At 44.1% G+C, this 22,171-nt stretch overlaps 1 protein-coding gene across 3 annotated transcripts in view; it reads right to left on the bottom strand.

Moving 5' to 3' along the window:
* MPHOSPH9 (M-phase phosphoprotein 9) overlaps positions 1-22,171 on the bottom strand; it is a 1,008,430-nt gene that overhangs the window by 558,665 nt on the left and 427,594 nt on the right. For all 3 annotated transcript variants that reach the window (XM_069619661.1, XM_069619663.1, XM_069619662.1), the window contains 2 exons: positions 11,131-11,256; positions 6,936-7,408 (listed from right to left, as the gene is read on the bottom strand). In XM_069619661.1, coding sequence (XP_069475762.1) covers positions 6,936-7,408; positions 11,131-11,256 — 599 coding nt within the window. The remainder of the gene's footprint in view (positions 1-6,935; positions 7,409-11,130; positions 11,257-22,171) is intronic.

The raw sequence follows: 22,171 nt of genomic DNA on the forward strand, positions 1-22,171 counted from the left end.
TTCCTAGGATTTATTCTGGCTTATTTGGTAACTGCAGGTCTTATTTAAATTTTAAGGAAAAAGGCCTATCTTACCCAACTGCTATAGGGGCTTCCCTACCTAACTAAATTAAACTAAAGGTGCTAATCTGTCGTCATGCAGTTCAAACTCAAACTGTCCTCAATCCGAACCAAAACATGCCTGACCCTAACACTAACAACTAAAAGTGGCCAAAAGAAGGTTTCTCTTCTGGTGTTCTACCCTTGCCCATTTGTCTTATGGCTTTCTCTCAGGGTTTTCTTGTTCTCCACCCACCTTCAATATGTAAATGTCTGTCCTTTAGAAAATCTGTTCCTTATGATAACTTCTGATGCTTTTCACAAGTTTTATTCACAAACTCTTGAGATCTTGTCTTAACAATATTACCCTTATAATTGTTCTCTTCGAGATTTTCTATTATACAGCTTCCTTTTATTTTATGTTGCTCGCTTGTTTAATTAGGTTTGAGAGTTCCCCATTCTGTGGGCCTCATCACGAGTCTGGCGGTAACCCAAAATGCGGCAGTAGCGCTATTACCGCCGCATTTAAGGGTCCACCAGATCATGACTTTGGCAGATTTCCCCGCAGCTGTAAGCTGGGGGGAAATCTGTGGCAAAATTGACGATTTTCGGCGCCATTACCGCCGGCGGGAAATCCACCGGCGATAATAGCGTGAATTTTCCCCATTGGGCCCAATGGAAATGAGGAATTCCCGGATGGGCCCAATGGGGAATGGGCAATAACCCTTCCGCCAAACCCGCGATCCGGCGCTAATAGCGCTGGGGGGTTTGGCGGTAGGGCTACCGCCCAACTCGTGATGAGGTCCCGTGTCTTTTATATTCACTCCCTGTGTGGTTCCTTCTGCATTTTTAGCTCATAACACTTTTGACTGGTTTTCATTAAGTGGTCTCCCCACTCTTCTTTAAATTATCACTTGTGGAATTATCTCTTGTGGCTTTCTCTCTACCACCCATAATATTTGTTTCCACTTTCTTAGAGATTCACAATCATTCTTATTGTTCAGGTTTTCAAATAGTTCCTCAGATATCAAATTATATTGATTACATTTTCCTTTATTGCCCTTATCGCAATCATAGCCCGTCTCTTTATTACGCCTTGCAATAGCAGCCTCCCACTTCTGCCTTTTACCTTAGTTTGCTGTGGGCGACTGTGCAGGTCTCGACGTCCTCGCGACTACATTGGTTTGCTTTCTAGCTTCTTCTTTCTGTGCTTCACGCGCGTACCGGTCTTGGCGTCTCTGCAGCTGGCCTTGTTCAGCAAATGACGGCAGATGGGAGCTGCCAACAGTAGCGTTCTTCCAGGTTTCTGCATTGTTAGACGTGCACTTAGCCCACCACAGTTCTTCCGTGGTCACGCCACACATTGGACAGTTCCTCGAGCTCAGTCCTGATAGTGGCTTTGCCAGTGTCTGCTTTGCCGAGCCTCCAGGAACTGCACGTGCCGTTCTCTGCTTTGCGCAGTTCTGCGGGTCCCACGGTCCAATTCTGCTCTGCCTTTGCATGGCGTTAGGAGGTTTCCCCTGAGCAGTGCTCGCTCGCCTCCCTTTTGGTCTACTCATCCCACTTTCCTACGAGTTTCTCCTTAAAGAGGTCTTCCCTTTTCCTTCAGATGGCGTGCTGGATTCAGCATTGCCTAAAGCCAAAGAGAAGGGTGACACCAGCCCTTCAGATAAGGTGCGTATCAGGCCTTTTTACGCACAGAAATGTTGTCCATATGGCCCTTTTAATTCTTCCTTCCACTTACACGGGCTATTTATGGCAGCACCCACATAAATCAGAGCTCACTGGTGACAGTCTGGCTAGCAGCAGCTTGCAAATCCACTCTTTACTTTAGTAATCGACACAGATCCTTGATAGAAGCAACTGGGATGAGTCCTGGTCTGTTTAATTTCTTGATCACTCTCCGCTGTTAATGATTTGATCAAGATAATACTTTGAGTAATGTAAAGGGGAATTTGTGTGTTGTTGACTTTGTTCAACTGACTGCATTTTGTAGATTATATTATTATTCAAGCAACTTGAATCAGGAACATGCTTTTCACTTTGCTTTAGGACACAGGTAGTATTGTATAAAATGAAAATGGTCTTAAAAAAGGGCTGCATTTCTGCTTAATTGGCTTTAATAGAGGCAGAGCGGTTGCAGCAGCATGGGCATTTCATACTCTGTTTTCTTTTCATCGCAGAAGCAAGCCAATTGCATAGCTAGGCATGTGGTCTGAATTTTAACTCCCTTTCTGACCACCCACTCCAAGCAACTATAATGGGTATAGATAGAAGCAGTGCTGTGTATATTTTCAGTGGCACAGACTGTACCTGTAGCTCTCAACAGTACTGCTACATATTCAGTCGAAGTAGCGTAATTTATCAACAGAGCTGCTATACCGTACGCATGTCATTGCATAATGCCAAATATTCACGGCAGGGCTGATTGCATCATGCCCACATTTCTTAGCAGGACTGCTATGTTTTGGGACAGTACCTGAATTTCTTAACATAGTTGCTGTTAGGAAAGCACAAACATGTGTTGGCATTTTCTGCAGCCAGCAACAGTACAAAGCAAGAACAGTGTGTGAGCCCTTCCCACCAACCTCCGACAGTGTGAGAAGATGGCATTGCTGTCATGTACTTCAATCCCTTCTACTCGGTCTTGCGCTTTTCAAAACTTCTGATTCTCCCATGTCCGATTACTGAGTCCCACTGCCAAAAGTGTAGCATATTTCAAAGCCTTAATATGAATCTTGTGACTAATGTAGGATAGTCCAAACAGGCTTAGAGCTTTTGACAAGCCATTTTTGTCGGGCAAGCCTCACATGGAACTGCCAGTGCCCTAACCCTATGTGCCTTTCAGTGTCAACAGGCTATTGGGAAAGGCAGCTCAGTGGGTCAATAACCATGCTGCAGAGATTATTGTGTAACCTGTTAGTTCAAATCCTGTTAATAGGTGAGTTAAAGAGTCTGCATCAGAGATATGCATTTAAGATGCAGGTAACATTCAACTGTATCACAGTTAACTTAACTTTTGACTTTTCAAAACGACTACTAAATGTTCAGTGATTCAGAACACACACATTTCATCTGGGATGCTATGCTTGTAATGGCTCAGAACACACACCTCATCAGGGATGCTATACCTGTGATGTCTCAGAACACAACTCTTCAGGGCTGCTGTGCTTGTAATGGCTCAGAACACACACCTTATCAGGGATGCTATACCTGTGATGTCTCAGAACACAACTCTTCAGGGCTGCTGTGCTTGCAATGGCTCAGAACACACCTCATTGGGGCAGCTATACCTCAGGTGGCTCAGAACAGACATCTCATTTGGGCTGCTATACTTGTAATGGCTCAGAAGAGGCACATCCCATGAGGACTGCTATATATGTAATGGCTCAGAACGCACACCTCATCAAGGCTGCTATACCCGTAATGGCTCAGAAGTAGAACACGCACATCCCATGAGGACCACTATACTTGTAATGGCTAAAAACATACATCTCATTTGGGCTGCTATACTTCTAATGGCTCAGTACACACATCTCATATGGGCTCTTGTACTTGTAATGGCATACAGTGTTGGTAAAGCATCTGCATTCAAGCAAGTGTTGCATTTGGTCAGACAAGCCTCCAACTATATAATTCCCAGCCTAATGGCCAAAAGGTTTGCACACATCTAAAAAGTAGCACCCAATGGTAAAGCTGCACTAGATCTTTAACTAGAAAAGGCATTTTCAGCTTTTTGGATATTTATTGGTGCTATGTTAAAAGACAAACCGAAAAACAGGAGAGGAAAATAAACTCACAATAAAGCACCTAAGCAATACAGAAGAACAAAGGTGTGGCGGGGATGCGGGGGGAGGGGGAGGCGAAGGGACAGAGAACATACTACACAATCCAAAACAGCAATTACAGCAACAGGAAGAGGGAGCAATGAGCTACAGGATAGGTCAACAAAGACCACGAGAAGCGAAAGAGAGTTAATAATAGGACAGACACACAATAGGAGTAAGTGATAGAAGCAGAGCAAGAGAGGCATTTGGAGACAGTAAAATAAAACACAGATCAACAGCAGGTGGGGAGAGATGGAAATAGAAAAGCAAGACTAGAGAAGGGTAGGCCAATGACATAAGAGACAGTGCAAGAAAGATAATGAAAAAGGAGTAGCAACCGCAACCAAGAAAATGAAAAAAACAGATATATCCAGTGTAATGACATGAGAGAGGAAGAGGAGTTATATCAACCGATACACCGAGATATAGGAGGGGGAAAAGCAACAACAGAATGCAGAGATGAGAGATCCAGAGTGACAGAGAAACAGTCCACAAAATGTTGCATCGCAAAACACTTAAGGGTGAGAGGCAGAGAATCAGAAAGTGAGAGACAGGGGAAACAAAGTAGCAAAGGGAGGGAGATATGGAGCAAAAACATGGAGTGGCTGTCAAGCAGGTAGTGCCAGAGAGCAACAGTAGGCCCAAGAGGCAGCGAAGTGATGCTGATAGAGTGAGGGACTTGATTTATGAATCACCCGATGTAACTAGCTGGCATCTGTAGTAACTCTTAAGAGTTTGTGCGCAAGTATCATGAAGATGAAGCTGGGCAGTATGCATCTACAAGGTTCTTGTGTGGGGAAAATGTTTTCCACAGGTGTAATACATTATTTAGAACCACTTAGAAATACAGCTGTTTTGTCACTTTGGTTTTCAAACAAAGGGCCTGATTCATGGAAGTGTTTTATAATGGTGCAAACCCATAGGAAAACGTTCCATGAATCAGGCCCAAAGCGTTAATTTTATGCACAAATTACATAGTTGTCAGACACTTTTTACTCTCTTGCGAAGGAGGAAAATTATTTTTACTCTTGAAATTGGATTTACTCTCCAATTCAAAAAATGGAGAGTAAAATACTCTCACTCCAAAATCCTATCTGGAGCACTGGGGGAAACAGTGTTTTGATGGAAGGCAGTCCCATATACGCAAATGAAGTGTCCCATGAAGGGGGTTCCCTTTGGGATTGGGAGTCCTTGTCCCCTTATGGGAAGTCACTCTGAGTGAGGTAGCACTTGCCCGGACCCCGAGGGAGGGTCTTGAGCAGGGGTCACACCTATCTAGCCTCAAAAGGGGTGGGGAAATAAATAAATCACTTCCCCTTGGGGAGAAGGCACAAATACTACAGATTTGTCCCAGTGGACTCACTGAGGGCCCCGGACCCCACTCTCACACTCCAGAGAAAAGCCTTGGCTGCTCTCTGTGTTTACCTTAATTGGGTCTTGGATAACCTCTCAGAGCTCCCAGTTCACTATAACTAGGGTGGCCTCCTAAAATCTGCCCATGAGCCCAGATTCTAGAAAAACATCTTAATAGGCTGACATGCTAAATGACGGGAAATCTTTATCTACAGCAATGTTTCAAGCTCAACACCTACATTCTCCACCTAATGAATTTGCGTTTAACAGACAGAATTGCTCTGAAATGTTATTGACTGGAATTCTCAAGGAGTGAGAACATATAACCATGGTCACGGGCTCAGCCAGTTCCCCGGGTCTAATCAAGTGTGTACACACATGTTGAGAGTTAGAGACTGACTGCCCACAACACCCAGCATTAATTAAATGGAGATAGGAAGAAGCCTAGGACATTACGGAAGGGAAGGGGATTGTGCAAACACTGGGATATACTTAAAATGCCTGCCTTGTTATCCTCAATCGGTTCTCTACTAAGCCTTTTTCCAGAAATGCTGCAGCTTAATACGAAATTTGTGAGGTTGGCCCTTTTGCTAGCTTGTGGCAGAATATCACTGCTCTTCATGCAAAGTAAGGCCCCGACTCATGACTGCTGGATTTACGAAATGATGTATGTGCATCATAGTGAGTCGGACTACTGCAACCTCTTGAACAAGATATGGCCTGTATTTCGTTCACATCCGCATTCCGCGCGGGAGGCTTTGCAAGAGGAGAACTATTAAGACAACGACAACTGTACTTGAGAATTATTCATTGTAGTTGTACTACATATTGCCTTGATCACTACTGCACTTTTCATTGTATGCTGCCAGCTTGTGGGGGTGGGATATTGGCAATTGCAGTTAATGAAGATGGAGCTGTTGCTGATTAAAGTTGCCCATCATAATTTTCTCAATCAATAAAAACTGTATTTTAAACATTTATGTCCCCTTACATGATGTTAGGTTTGAATTATAAATTAAATCGTTTTCATTCGCTAGTGTATTGTAGTACTTTATTGACAGCAGGAAATAATATTCCCTTCAACATCTACTTTGGGCCACTACAGCAACAGGTAAACACTTTGCATGCAGTGCAGATTTCTGATTTGGATCGATTTAAAATAAAATTATTAGACATAGATGATTTTTTAAAATAAATGTACTGTTATAAAGCAAAACTATTTCCATGAATTGGTTTATAAAATAGGTAATAGGGTAGGTTTAGTAGAAGGGTAGGTTTTGAAGTGTAATTTTTCCTTATCATGTTCTTCATTCCTCACATTTTAGTTCTCAGCCTACAAAAACACTGATTTTACATTTTTAAAACAATGCATGTGTTTCCACATTGTTTTGTGGATTTTATCTTCAATCAACCACTGAAAATTAAAATTGATCTGTGCCTTTTGAGATTAAAGAATTTCTTAGATACTTGAAAAGGGAGAGGGTATGGCATGCTACTTTTTTCCATAAAACATCCTCTACAGAAAATGCAATCTTGCTTTTCTGAGCGAAGACAAGAGTTTAACTGTTAGCGTAAAAAGTATGCAACATTGATAGACATGGACCAGAAATATTCATTAACACCTAAATGACAATTTAGGAGTGTGCCACCTAAACAGTGCATACTAAAAAGTGAGATTCCTGTACATGACACTTTAACTGAAACGAAAACAACATACCTGGACAGCATGGCAGGATGTTCCAGAGAAGAAAAACAGTTGTAGTCAGATTCATGGTCATCGCCACAATGAGATGGTGACCGGGTAGCAGAGGGCGGTGTGAGAGTGCAACTGCTTTTATCATCCTCCACCTGAATTACAGATTGATTGGGTGGAAAATCAGACCCATCAAACCTCATCACAAAGTTAGTGTTTGCATTAGTTTCACTTTGAAATGTAGAATTCCCTTTCAAGTCCAAATGTGAAAAACGGCTTCTGGGAAAAATGTTTGGTGATCCACCCAGTGTGGGCGAATACCTATTGCTTCCATTCGAAACGGACTCACCGTCAGAACGACTACAGGAGCTAGACTCCAAAAAAGAATCTGGTGTGAAAGGTATTTTAGCTCCCATAGGGTGGACGAAGTTGTGGAACGGAGGTTCTGGATTCTGTTGGCCTGGCTTCATATGTATTGTCGGATCTAGTGTCCAAACCTACAAAACGGAATTAACGGACATTAGAAGCTAAGCAAATGGGCTATCCAAAGCTGAAATTCAACTCAGTTATTGACTTATATGCCAACTCAAAAACATCACTATTCATATGGCAGCCCACTTGCATGCAATGTTCTATGCAAATAAATAATGATTACCAGTCTAGAGCAGGGCTCTGCAACCTTTGGCTCTCCAGATGTTTTGGACTACAACTTTCATCAGCCCTAGCCAGCACAGTCAATGGTGAGGGATCATGGGACTCTTAGCTTAAAACATATGGAGAGCCGCAGGTTGCAGACACCTGTCTAGAGAGAATGCCACCATAGCAAACAGCCAACCACCTGCTTTGCCCAATGTTGCTAAGTCCAGAACTTAATCGTATGGGTGCTCAAACATTTTGGCAGATATATCAATAGACAGGAGTGGAACAAGGGAGTTTAAAGCATAGTGTATTTGATAATAGGTGCATGCGATGAGCACATTTGGCAGTGCACATTACCAACACCAGGCTACAGCGCTCTAGCTCCACACACTTTTTGATGCAGCTGGATCTATTCAAACAAGACACATGCTTAATAACAAGTATTTATATATATTATTGTTAAATCTAGTTTACACCAGCCTGCTTCTTACCTATACACAGGATTATTTAAAATGCATCTTTTAAGTTTGTAAACGCATAGATTAGTGAGAACCTCCTGATGGACAATACAATATAGATAATAAAAAATAACCTTGAGTAGTTATTGCTGACTCCACATTCTGAATCAACCTGTCTTCTAAATTAACCAGATCAGACTGCCGACAAAATGTTGGGGGCACCAACTATTGCTGTGCAATGAATCCATAATGAATACTTACATCGGTAATCATATACCGGAGAAACATTCTTTCAATACAGTATGTAATAAAGGATCAGTGAAAACCTAATAATACAGAGCTACCTTCAAACCACACCTGCCTTTGGTTTGATGCTCCTCTGCAAACTTTCAGCCAGCCAGGAGCCTTTGTACGGATTGAAGCAGCAAAAGGGCAAGGTCAAGCGATGTACATTTTGGGAGGGGACCCAACCACACCAAGTGATAGAGATATTGCATAAACACTCAAGCAGGTGTTGCAACAGACGTTGAGACAGTGGCAGGTTTAAATAAATGATGCAACAAAAACAGTTTATGCACTTTATTCATATAGAATAAAAGATAAACAGCACTTGGATTAACAGTTAAATATATCAAATTAAACATAATTGTCAAAGGCCACCTCACAACGGGCACCCACAGCTAGCTTTTAGAGTTGTAGGCAGAAGAAATATTGATCGTTTCCCTTAGCAGGGCTATATTTTTAAATATTCCATTACAAAAGTAGCAGTCAGATGTGCAAATCACATGTTTAGATCTCCATAAACACATTGAAATAAAAATATGCTGCTTTCACTTGGACAGTTAACATTACACCATTTTAATTTAGCTTTTTATTCATTTGCATAGTGATAAAAAGAAATCCATCATTATATTATTATCCAATTGAGCAATCCTTGTTTATACTTGCAATGAAATCCTGCCCAAAATGTTAATTATTGCTTTTGTTAGAAGCCCGTTATAAAGTGCAGGAAAGAGAACCCTGCTGTTTATGGGAGAGGATTAGCTAGCAGGCTATGACACACCATTAATTCACTCTAATTGTTCCCATAATAAGGCCATTGTATAGCACAGGGAAAGCAGACGGTAGCCTAATAGAGAAAATGCACTATGGCACTCCAGGCAAAAGTTGGCTTTTAGAAGTCGTGTGATGATAGTTAAGGCCTGATTCAGGCATATAAAGCACACTCTAAAATGGGTGTGATTAGACAGAAGGTCCTGAACTCCTGGATCAAGAAAGAGCAGGACAGACAGGACTGGATAGGGAGCAAATAGGCCCAGATTATTTAAAGATATATTTTCCAGGGTAAATTATAATTGCCACTGGTTACAAATTGACACTTTGCAATATTTGTGGCCCTATACTTTTGGAGCTTCAATTTGACCAATACCTTGTCTTATTTTTACATTTTACATACTATTGAACTGAATAGTATAGTGGTCAAGTTATTTTGTCAGGGTAGCTCTCGACTGTCCACTGGTGCACTGGTGTTTGGGGCGGTCATAGATGAGTTGTTTTACAAGTTTGGGTGCAGCATATTTGAAACCTGTACCTTTTGCTGTGTTTTCACCTGGCCAGGTTAAGCAACCCCATAAATACATTGGTGGATGGGAAAGGTGAAACCAGCAGGTGGACTGATTTGTTTGATCAGTGTTTTTGTAAATAATGGCTTAAACTTGTTTTTATAATATTGTCTTTAATTAGCCACTGGGATTTAAGAGAGCTTAGCCATTCCTTTTTGATGCGTTTACAGTGGCTGAAAGAATATCAAATGACTATTGGCTCATCTATCCCGACAGCACTAATGTGATTATATCCTTAGTTTTACAGTGCCATATTTAGCTGGCTATAGTTGATTGTCTGTAGGCTTCAGACTCCTAAAAATGAATAGGAAAAGAGTAGGATGCAAGGACAATACTCGCGTACTATTGCCAATATTGGTAATTGCTTATTGTAGGACTATATTAATTTGAATCCTCATATTAGCTTAACATGAAAATAAATATACATATATGCTATACAGCCCATTTGCACAAGAGTAACACAAATTGGTTCCTAGATGTTCTGGGAAAAAGCACAGCAATGGTGCTAATAGTAAAACTGTTGAGATCTCAGAAGTAGGTTCTCTTTCCATAAAGCAGAAATCTTATATTCTCTGGAGCCTTGCGGCAGGTATAGCAATATTCTCTGCCGCATAAAATGCCACAGCCATAGTGGGTTATTATGCCACTTTTGGGGTTTATGTCAGGATGTAACAAGTGGGGTATGATGAAAATCATGCCAATAAGTAAACAATTTGTAACTATGATCATTGCTTTATGTTCAGTAAATTTAATTAGGATATGTGCAAGAAATGTAAGGCTTGATGTTTTTTTTTAATTTATAGATGTGTATGTTTTGACCTGGCTTAATCACCTCATTGAATTGTTAAAAAATTGATTGTGTAGTGTAATTGATTGTGTAATAAGTGTGATTGTGTAAATGCATAACTGGATGTCAGGCAGCAAAGGTTGAGACTAAGAGGGAGAAAGTAGCCACTAACAGGAGGTTGACATTTACACTGAGCAGCACACAAATCACACTTACATTTATAATTGAGTCATAGTGATGATCAATGGAAAATACTACACTTGATGACTGGCATGGTCATAGTCATCAAGCAGGGGCACTTGTACGTTTGGCTGTTCAGATTTCTGGGCAGAAAAGATGAATGCGTAATAACGTTTAATGTGCAGGATTATATATTTAGAGAGGTAGCAAATAAGACTAACAAAGTCACGTATGCATATGTGTATTACAGGTGTAAGTCTCTGATGATGGGTTAATAATACAAAACACATCAAGAGACCCGGTTTCCCAAACAGAATTTGAATATTGAATTAGGTCTCTTCAATGATCAGCTCTCTTAAAAGCAAAACACAATTCTATGTTAAAAATGCAATGCCACGACACTCAGCGGGGTAGTCTCAGTCTTGAAATGTAATTCGATTTAAAGAAATGAAGTATAAATATTTACCCAACCATAATACGTCAATCTACATGCCCTATTAAGAACGAGTCCCTTAGAACATTGATAAAATTACCTCTGGTGGGTGAGTCTGATGGGATTGGTCAGGAGGACTCCAGGCTGGTCGTTCATTGTTCTCTCTTTGCTTACTTTGGTAAATACCCTTTAGTGATTGCAGCTTACCATCGCTGACAGAATTTGGCTTTAAGAAAACCACAAATAGTTAGTTACATGTAATCACACAATACTGCCAACTTTAAGCCATTGATTGTTCTAGCTATTTTTCTATCCCATCACAGACACTATCCCGGGGACTTCCAATGCATACCGAAACAAATTCTACAACTACTATGAACTTGGCAATAATTCTACAACTACTGATGGGCTGTAGACCATTGTATATTAGATAGCTGTGCATTGACTGAATGCTGCCATCTCACTGGCTCACTCAGTGGTCACTGACCACTACTGAGTTTCATGTAGAATCTAAAAAAGAACCCCAGAGTTTACTACTGCCATAGAAGAAAATAAAGACAGTTGACAGTAACATTTCTTATCACTGTTATGATAGCAAAATGATTCTACAACAAAGCCCTTGAACAGATCACACAAACCTTAGACAATGCAACATTGTTCAACCAGTTTGAAGCTTCAGACATAAATGCATCAATTACAAGGACTACAAGTAAATAAGTTTGGGCCTCATTACAACCTGTCAGGTTTGGACCGCGGTGATTCCGTGACGGCGGTAACAAAGTTTCCGTGTCCGCAAGGTTGCGGAAAGGCCGTCCGATTACGTGCTGTTGGTCGCGCGCACCACACGGATGCGGAAACGTTGTTACCGCCATCATGGAAAAAGCCACGGAAATGGACATAGCGCTGCCACAAGTAGCGCAAAAACAGTGTCCGCCTCTGTCGCCACGGACACGGAACCGGAAATATCATGATCGCCAAAACAGGAAACAGAGAGGCGGCCATCATATAAAGCACAATCCATTGCCACCCAGAGTCAGCACAAGCAGAATCCACACTGTGAGAAGGCAAAAGGGCCCACCAGCATGTCTGCCAGGATTCCAGCTCAGAGGCAGTGCAAACAGGGCTTTAGTGAGGCAGAGCTAACTGTTCTGGTGGAGCATATAGTGGAGCATGCAGAGATGCTGTTCAGTGCCGATCAACGGCGTGCCACACAGCAGCGGAGGAAGGAAGTGTGGGAGGAAGCAGCATGCAAGTGCACTGCTGTGGGCGTGACTGTGAGGAGCCTCAAGGACTGCCACAAGCGGTGGGACGACCTCAGGCTGAGGGTTCGGAACCTGATCTCCACACACCGCCAACGCAGCAGTGGAGGACCCCCTTCCCCACTGAGGCTGCAAGCATGGGAGGAGTGTTGCAGCAGTGTCCTCCACCTTGAGGGCATCCATGGGATCGGGGAGGCTGAGGCAGGAGTGAGCCCAGCTGCAGATGCTGGTAAGTGTTGAAACATGAATGCCACATGAGAATATGTTGATGGCATGACTGGGCTAAAGGACCCATTAACACCCCCCCCCCCCAAGCAGTGCATGACTGGGCCAAAGGACCCATTAACAACCCCCCCCCCCCCGAAGCAGTGCATGACTGGGCCAAAGGACCCATTAACAAATCCCCCCCCCCTCCAAGCAGTGCATGACTGGCCCAAAGGACCCATCATGATCCGTATGGCAACCAATATCACAACAATGCATACCCCCAACAATCAGATGCATGTAACTAACACTATTGAATGATCAACCTGTATGATGCATGTGATGCACCCATCAGCCACCACCACAACATTGCATGTCCTCTGTGTCCCCACAGCCGTGTCAAGTGACAGTGATACTGCACAACAGGCCAGGCAATCTGCACTGGCACGTGTCCAAGCCACCGCAGGCACAAGAGGATGCTGCCAGCAGTTCGGCATCTCTGCCCCCAGTACCAACTGCAACAAATGTGCCGGCCACCACCACCAACATCCCCAGCATCTCCACGCTGCCCGAGTTAACACAGGTGCCACGGGAACCCATCGTGCCCTCCCAAACCAACACAGAAGGCAGCTGCACTGCAGAGGAGGCAGCCTGTAGTGACAACAGTGCCCCGGCAGAGCACTCCGATACTGGGCCACAGGGGGAGATGCCCACATTTGATGACCTGGGATCCTTCCATCACCTGGAGTTTAGTCCCACATCACTCCAAAGTCCCATGAGGTCACCCACCCCATCTATGGCAGAGCTTAATTCCCGCATGCAGCGGATGGAGGAGCAGCAGGCTACCCTCACCCAGCTGGTGGAGAGGCAGCTCGAGGAATCTAGGCTGCAGAGGGAGACGCTTTGCCAGCACTATTGTCACCCTGGCACACCATGTGCGGGAGGGTAATGACAACACCTTCAGGCTCATAGAGTCCATGTTGATTGGGCAACAGGCAAATATTGCACGTATCAAAACACAGAAGTACACTTGCACACCAGTATTTAAATAGCAATTCTATGTAAATATTCTAATTCATAGGGTATGTTTTAGTAGAATTCGAGGTGCCGGGGAGAAGGACTCGGCCTTGGTATCTAGGCCGGGATACAATAGAGAACAAAAAGAAATCCAAATTGTGGAAAACTGCGTCCCCTGCACACTTTCTAGATGGCATAAAGCCTAGTTGAGTTAAACAAAGTCTTGAACATCTATAGTGATTCAAATTTTTTTTTTTCTTTACAACAGTTCATAAAGAAATTCAATAGATCATTTTGCTTTTAGAGAATGCAAGGGTCTTCTCCTTTTTATTGATTTTTTCTGTGATGGCCCAACGCGTTTCGAGATTCATATTCTCTTCATCAGGGGCTTCAATTTTCAACATAATTTTCACAAGCATCTATAAAGAACCTATACAGAATGGAAATTACATGAGTGTCATGCTAAATTCAAAAAAATGTTTTTATGACATTTTTCATTCAAATAAAAGTTTTATATCCAAATTCAGTTTTTTTCGTTTCAAGCATAGTCAAGAGATAAACAACCTAGTGTCCTTGAAAAAAAGTTTCTAGTCACCATAGTGTACAGTAAAAGCAGGAAATACAAGGCATATTTTAGTAGCAAAAATAAAATGTTAGTCATCTAACCCATGATCGCCGGGTGTACAATCTTGTCTGGATTTTTGATAATAGTATCCAACTACCATCATATGGTTTAGATTACAAAATATTTTCGATCATAAAAACATAAAGGAAACAAACAGGAGTTAAGAAATGGCACGTATGACTCTTAGCTGTATGTCTACAGGAACGGTCCTAAGTAATATTCTTCATTTAGACCCAAAGGAGTCATCGCATCCAGTTTGTTTATCCAAAACAATTCCCTTTGTGCTAGCAGTTTGGGTAAGTTACCTCCCCGGCTGAATGGGCGTATAACTTCCAGTATTGCTAATCTCATTTGGGAGATGTTATGTCTCATATCTCGAAAGTGTCTGAAGACCGGTGAATTAGTGTTTTTTGTCCTGATATGTCTGATGCTGTGCTATTTTGTGTCATTTTTCATTCATGCATGTGTGCCATGCAGTGGTTGGAAGTGTTTATCGGCCATCACAGTGGATGTAGCCAAATGGATATTGACCTACACATTTACGTGCATGTGTACTCTGCCCTGCGGGTGACATTTGATTGTGAGTATGGCATAGTGCACTGATGTGCACACATGGCAGAGTCACTCCACTATAATTAAGTAGTTAATGCAGGACGTCTCATTTAAAGGCATCATGTGCATTGGGAGGGCAGTGTTCCATTTGTGGGTGGGTGTTTGCAGTGGCACAAGGCGTATGGGACAGTGACAGTATCGGCTGTGTGTGTCTTGTGGCAGGGTGTGTACGGGCACACTGTGTTGACCTGTCATGTCTTCCTTTGTGATGTTTGGGATCCGCTGTCTATTTGGTTGATGGCAGGAGCGGTGATGCATGTGCGGTCACAGCGGCACACTCACATTGCTCATTGGCCTGGAGACACACACCACTTCAACAGGGTCGGAGCATTGTCTGCTGTACTCACCTAATAGCCATGTGTTTTGTCCAGCATAGCGTTCCATGTACCGTGGAAACGTGGAATTCCGCAGTACCATTGAGTCATGGGTTGAGTCTGGGAAACGTGCGCAGCAGTGTGTAATCAGTAGCGTGGCATCACATACCATCTGTACATTCAACGAGTGATACTGTTTCCTATTGCGGAACACCATCTCAATTGCACGTGGTACTGTCAGCTCAATGTGGGTGCAGTCAACTGCACCTAAGCAATTTGGCATGCCTGCTATGGCATGGAAGGCCAACTTGGTGGCAATGACCTCGGGGAAGGTACGGGGTAGGGCTATGTGTTCCGACACATGGCGCAACAGGGCATCCAGTACCTGTACCATGATTTTTGAAAAACAGGGTTGTGATATGCCGTGCAGCTCACCGACCGTGTGTTGATAGGTGCCAGTGCCAAGCAAATGCAGCACAGACAACCTTCAGGAGGGGGGGGTGGTGGTGGGGGTGTCTATGTGGCTGCTGATGTTGTCCTCAATCATGACAGTGATGTACAGGATTGTTGGAAGGTCCAGCCGGTATAGTGTGTGGATCTGTCCTGGGGTAAGGTTCCAGGGTTCAGGTATTGCAGGGCAGCCTGCAATACCTGATGCGTGGTATTGCAGGCTGCCTGCGGGGTTGTGCCGGCTGGACAATGGGTTTTGCCATAGGTGCAGGGTTGGCTGGTTTGCGCCTGCGCCTCCTCCGCCTCCGTCTCCGTCTCCTCCTCTGCACCATTACTGCCATCATGTGCAGTGCTGCCTGTTGGTTGAGTAGGCCCAGTCCAAGTGCAACTAGAGCTGCTGCATGCATGGTTTTGTGTTGTGTCGGGCTGGGTGTGGCCCTTTTGTAGGCTCCCAGTGTGCTGCTGGGTCCAGCTGGGCTGATTTGGTGCACCTGTGCCCTGATCCAGTTCAGCAGGCACTGTTTAACGTCATGTTCGCGTTGGCGGCAGTACCGCCACCGTGATCACGGTTTTAACGCCATTTTTCTGGCGGTGTTTCCGTGTCCGCGCTAGTCGTGATGCTCGCAGTGTTTCGTATTGCCGGTAACGGAGGGGTTTCCGTGCAGGTGGACTTTACGGGACCCTTAACTCTGTGGTGGCGGTTGGGGGAGGTGCTATATCCGGGGCCACGGGTCATGATTGGGCGGACGCGGAAACGGTGCCGGTATGGTTATACCGGCAGCATTAATTCCGGACCGGAGCACTTGTAATGCATACAAATGAGCACTGCAGCCTAAAAATGTATTTGCTTTTTGAAACAAACAAAATACAATCCCCACAATGCCACAAGGGAGCTAAAAGGGTGCCCTATGCTTTGCAACATTATTGTGATTAGGCACTCCCAGATAGTTATTATTGACCGGGGTTGGAGTAAGGCCCTCTGCTTCGTCCGGAGATCCTTGATATCTACCCTGTTCAATAGCTAGCTAAAGGTGTGCATCCCCTCAGAATACATCTTCACTATGAGTTTTAAAATGAAACCAATCAAAAACAATAGAAGCATCAACTATTGCAAACAAACAACAGTTATGAGAATGAAAGGCCATGCACCTCCAAGTACCATTGTTAGGTACATTTTCCTACTTGAGTGAAATTTTCCCCACTTTGTGAGTCCCCCAGCACTTTCGCTGGACTATTGGATTTTATGACCGATTCTCCTGAGTGAGTGGGAACCTTATTCCACACTCACCCATTATTTTACTCTGATATCAGGAATCCTTTTTATCGCTTTTTTATCATTTTTAATGGAGTTATGCTTTCCTCCATATTTTCTGGCATCTACAATGTATTATTGCAGGACACAGCACTTTTTGTGCAGTGTTGCTAGACAGCTCCTTGAGCTTCCCTTTTTATTTTTCCTGTGTTAACACATGTTACCAGGGCAGGGGGACACCCTTGTGTCCCTCCTGTATTTTATTTTGTGATATCAGAACACCCCAACCCACTGTCTCCCTTTTCTCACTGTTTCAGTAACGTTTAGTTACTGTTACAGGTTCATCTGACTGGTGGAAGGGTACCTTTTTGCAAAACCTTTTGTGGACTTTTGTCGCAGGCTGCCATCCCAGCTGCGACAGTGGACAACAGGGTCACCACTGCCTAAAATGCTGTCTGTACTTTTCTAAGCCCTGTTCAGGATGACTTGTTCTTACTTGAACCTTCTTCTACCTGCCTAGGTGGGGGAGATCTTGATGGGTCTTTTGTCTTTGGCATGCTTCCCTGGAAACCCTGCCAAGGCTCTCGGAGTGCCTGAAAGGACAATAAGTGGAGAGGTGACTGAAAATCCCCTGGTTTTTGTCCTACGGTGTACCTACCTGGAACCAGTTTGCGCTGGGACGCTGCCTGGCCCCATTGGGCAGTCGCCCCCCAAGTTTGAATGAATGTCTGCTGATTGGTGGGCTCAGTCAGTTTTCCTGCATTAAAGACGAGGGCCCTCGAGCAGACCTGGAGGAGGAAGAGGAAGGGGAGGAGGAAGAGGAGGAAGAGGAGGAGGAGAAGAAAGAAGAGGAGGAAAAGGAGGAAGAGGAGAGGGAAGAGGAGGAGGTGGAAGAGGCGTTAGAAGAACAAGAAGAAAGCAGCTCCCAGCCACTTCCAGCGACCGCCAGAGCCGTCTGAGTAACTGCTGTAGTCCCGACCTCAACTTCTGTGTGACAGGTGTGAGAATCTCATGGTGGCAACAAGTAAGACAGACACAAGTGATCACAGTTCAAGAATGTTTATTGAACAATTAATTCTGTTTGCAGGTTGGAAAAACGCCTATTCTAAACCTAAATCTAAAATGGAAGCAAGCGTCGACCATCAAATGAAAAATAAGGCATTTCTAGTGGTGTTGTGTCAAAATAAAAGGCCTATACTAAGAAACCTATTGCCAAACCTCACAACTAATACAAAAAGGGGTGTGGGATTGTTCTCAAGAAAAGAAAGAAGTGTTCTCAAATGATATGTCAGGCGCAGTAGCCTGGGCCTCCCTTCCCAACGTTTTGTGCACGGGGTAAAATGGGAGTTTGGAGCAGAGGACAGTCTTGGGCTTATTCAGCACGAGACGACAGATCCAATGGTAGCTTTCAGGACTGTCGATGGCAAAGTCTCGTTTCACTTGAAAGTCTCTTGCCTTCGAGGGTCTGGCGTGTTCAGCTAACAAAACAAAAGTTCCTTTAACAAATTAAAGTTTGTTTCCAATGTTCGCTGGGTGATGGGTTCACCCCTGGGGCCCCCTCTTCTGGGCGCTCATTGCACAAATTATATGACAGTTCTTTTTCAATTAACTTTCGGGTGATAGCTTCACCTGAGGATCTCCCTCGGTCGGGCTTGGACCCTTTTCTTCTCCTTAGCGGGATTCATTTTCCTTGTTTTCTTCATGCCTTTTCAAAAAGTTCATAGTGGACATCCCTCTGTCAGACTTACATCTGTCAACACTCTGTTTTTCGGGACTTAAGACTTTGCCCCTCTCGTCAGCAACCCGTGGTTGGGTTCACTCCTGCAGACTTCACATTCACAGTTCGATGTTGGTGGGATTAGTTTCCCTTTCTTTCACACAGTTTGTAGATCAAAGTCTTTCGATTGTACAGGGATTTTGCTCGATCCTCAGTAAGACTTTTTTGACCTATTCCGCTAGCCCTCCTACGGCCTGCTGGTTTCTGCAGTTTTTCTCAGATGGGGATTGACCAGAGTCTTTGGAGTTAGCACCAACGTGGTGCCGGTTTCCCTCTGCAGCTGGTCTCCCCTTAACTCTTTACAGTTCTTTCACAGTTCCTCGAACTTGGTCCTGAACCTTGCGAGTTTGCAATTATCAATTAACACAGCCAGGTTCTTATCGGCTCTCCCATCGACTCACCGGCTGTGATGAAAAGCTTGGCTATCCTCTTCATTGGAGTCAAGGCCGGTAACACGGTTGCGGGAGCTTCCCTGGCTCCTGCTTATCAGTGTAGTCTTGCCCTGTGTACCAGTGACATCTGCTACAATACACATGTGCTATTCTTCGCGGCCTTATGCGTTCTTCCTCGAAGATTCTGCGGGTCTGAGATGAAAAGGGCAAGGTCACTTCTCTCCTCGCCATCCTCTCGATTCCTGCCGTCTTTCTCCTTCGTTAGAACTGCAGCGCCCGATTAGCTGTTTTGTCGTGCTGTCTGCCGTGCTCGTACTGTGCTCTCTGGCTCCACCTTTTATCCCTGTGAGGAAGGGAGGAGGCCGTTGGTGTGTGAGAATATGATCAATTGCCTGACTTTGCCTAACCCTTGTATTGGGACATGTCAGGTAAACGGCTCTGGTGTTAGTCCGTTGTCCTTTGTGTAGTGCGAAAATGTTTGTGTCAGAAAAAGGGGGGAGGCAGTGGTTTTGAATGTTCTACGTGAGAGGAGGGGGGAAAGGTGTCAAAGGTATGGGAACTACTGTTGGTGTCCCACTCCTACTCTTCAAGGACCCCCCATTCAGGTGATCCTCCCTCACTGGTCCACCCCCGGCCATGTCTGGGCAACCTGGATGACAGATCCTCGAGATTCAGACAGGGAGACACCTTCATGTTTCTCACTCGGACGCCCCGAAGCGGATGACTTCCTCCCTTGGACTGGTGGGCCTCACCAGTCCCAAGACCAACTGCATTTTGCGCCCTCCATGGAAGAGCTGCGACCTCCTCGGCCCGCAATTCACCAATTCCTGGGGTCCTGTGCCATTTTGCGGTGTAACGTCAACCGAAGCACAGTTTTGCCCGAAACTTTGCAGGCATCCTCCTGGATCCAGAGGCTGGATCCCGCTCCTGAGAGTTCCCTCAGCCAAGATGAGGACGAGAACCAGTGCAAACTACTACATAACAACTGTCCTTCAACCGAGCCTTGAAAAAGGCACCCACAAGCCACTGTTGCAAAGATCTTCTGCTGGGTGCCCAACTACTCGAGAGTAACCATCAGATTAATTGCAAGATCTTTTCTTCAGTCGCCACGACTAAGAAGCCTGAACCGGGGTCTGCTGTCGCCTCTCCTTGGGGGCCGTTCCTGCTGCACAAGCTTCTTCACTGATAAGGTACTATCCAGCCCCTAGTAGTTTACCTGAGGTCTGCGTTGTTGTTCCTGTGCTTCAGAGGGTTGCAGTTAAGCCGTTACTTGCATCCCCTCCCAAGCCTACATTGTGCTACATTGGGGTGGACAACCCATTGTGCTCTTTACCAAAGAACTCTTCTGCTACTCACCAATAAACCTGAAGAATTCTTCTTGGACTGTCTTCTTTGCTGCTTACCTTTTCCTTCTTTTGCCCTTGGTCAATGGACCGCAAAGCCCGCCTTGAATCTGTGATACTCACTTAGAATAGGGCTGGACTTCCTACGATTTGGTTAAGAGGGGTGAACTAAAGTATACATGTTGGTCTACAGTTTACATACCTGTTTGAGAATTTTCTACAACCTTTGTGTTACTTTAAAAGTGTTCTAGAGCATCTTCTTTTTGTTTTGATATTGCATATATGTTCTGTGTTTAATGCGACTGTGTGATACTACTTGCCTTACTTTAAAGTTAAGCTTTAGCGTATATAAAATAAATACTTATTTTCATACAACTGCTAGTGTGTAAGTGTTTCCTTGAACTAAGTGTATGTTCCAAGTGCTGTGCGCCTCACTACAGCACTCATCCCTCCTAGACCGAGCCTTGCTGCTCAGTCATAGCTATCAAACCTTTGGGTAGCTCTGGCTAAACCCAAGGGCTCTCCTGCTGTTCCCATCTTCATCTTGTATCCTGGCTTGCAACATTATTTGTTACTACTGACTTCTGCAGTTGTATTCGCTCTCCCCTCTTGCTTCTCCACTCTTTTTGACTGCTTACCCTCTGTTCTCTCCTCCCCTCTCCCTTTTCATATCTCCTCCCCTCCTCCCCTTACTTTCTTCCACGCACTTACTCTATCAGAATTGTCCCTGGACTTAGTATGATGATAGCAACCTCGTCTGTCGCTCCACCATCCCTTACTGGTTACCCCCCATCCCTCCAGCACTATCTGAAACATTGTCAGGCCTAGTACGATGGTCGCTTGTTTTGTTCCTCCCCTCCCTTTCTGCACCCCTCTCCCACAACTTTTGTTTTTCTCCAGCTCCACCAGAAATGTTGTCCGGCCTAGTATGGTAGTCGCCTGTCTGTTTCCCTTTTCTTCCCACTCTCCCCCTCCCTTCCTTATCTATGTCTTAGCTCTTGCACTATCTGAAATGTCGTCAGGCCGAGTACGATAGTTAATTTCACATCCTTACTCTTCCTGGCCTATAAGAATGTCATTGCATTTTCCCTTGTTCCTTCCCTTGCCTTGAAGTGCTTTGAAACACATTGTGTATAGGCGCTATATAAATAAACTATCATATCATATCATATATCCAAGGTGGGCTTTCTAGTCTTATCACATCCTAATTAAGAAGCCCTTTAGGAGGATCAACAGTTATGTGTCCACTTCACATTGTTCACTCTCAGCAGGTAGGTTACAGGCAAGAAGCAATGGTAAAATAAAGAGCCATTTTTGAGGTTCACGTTTTGTGTATTACAAAGAGATTGTGGGCTACCTTCCCGATGGATCAGGCATATCCCAGCAATAGCGTTCAATTGAAGACATCAAAGATTACCACTGGGGAAAACATTGGATTGACTTTCTGACAAAGATATACACAACATGGTTCTCCTTGGACCATATACTGTAGGGAATCAAACATCTGGAATGAGTGCTACATCTGTATTCTAAGAAATCACTGGAGGAGAGGTAAAGGAAGAGCACATTTGAGGAGTGTTTTCCTTAGAATAAAAAAGAGACATATTTCCGGTGATGATTTAGTTGTTCAGATTGAGTTTGTCTCACTTCGGAACATTGGGAAGTTAGATATGCTGACCCACTTGAATTCATACCGCAATTTATTGGTTTCAAGATTTTGGATATGTTTGGAGCAATCTCCCAACACGGTTTTCTTTTTAGGGGTTAACCTTCCTAAACATAAACAGACAATCCTTAAGATCATCTTGGTTCACCTAGTGGGTAGCTGAAAATACAGAATGAGAGCAATATTTTACATAAAACAATGTCCATACAGACTGTTACAATGGATCTCTA

The sequence above is a fragment of the Ambystoma mexicanum genome, chromosome 10 (genome assembly GCF_040938575.1).
Source record: "Ambystoma mexicanum isolate Mex_15411 chromosome 10, UKY_AmexF1_1, whole genome shotgun sequence".
Taxonomy (NCBI): domain Eukaryota; kingdom Metazoa; phylum Chordata; class Amphibia; order Caudata; family Ambystomatidae; genus Ambystoma; species Ambystoma mexicanum.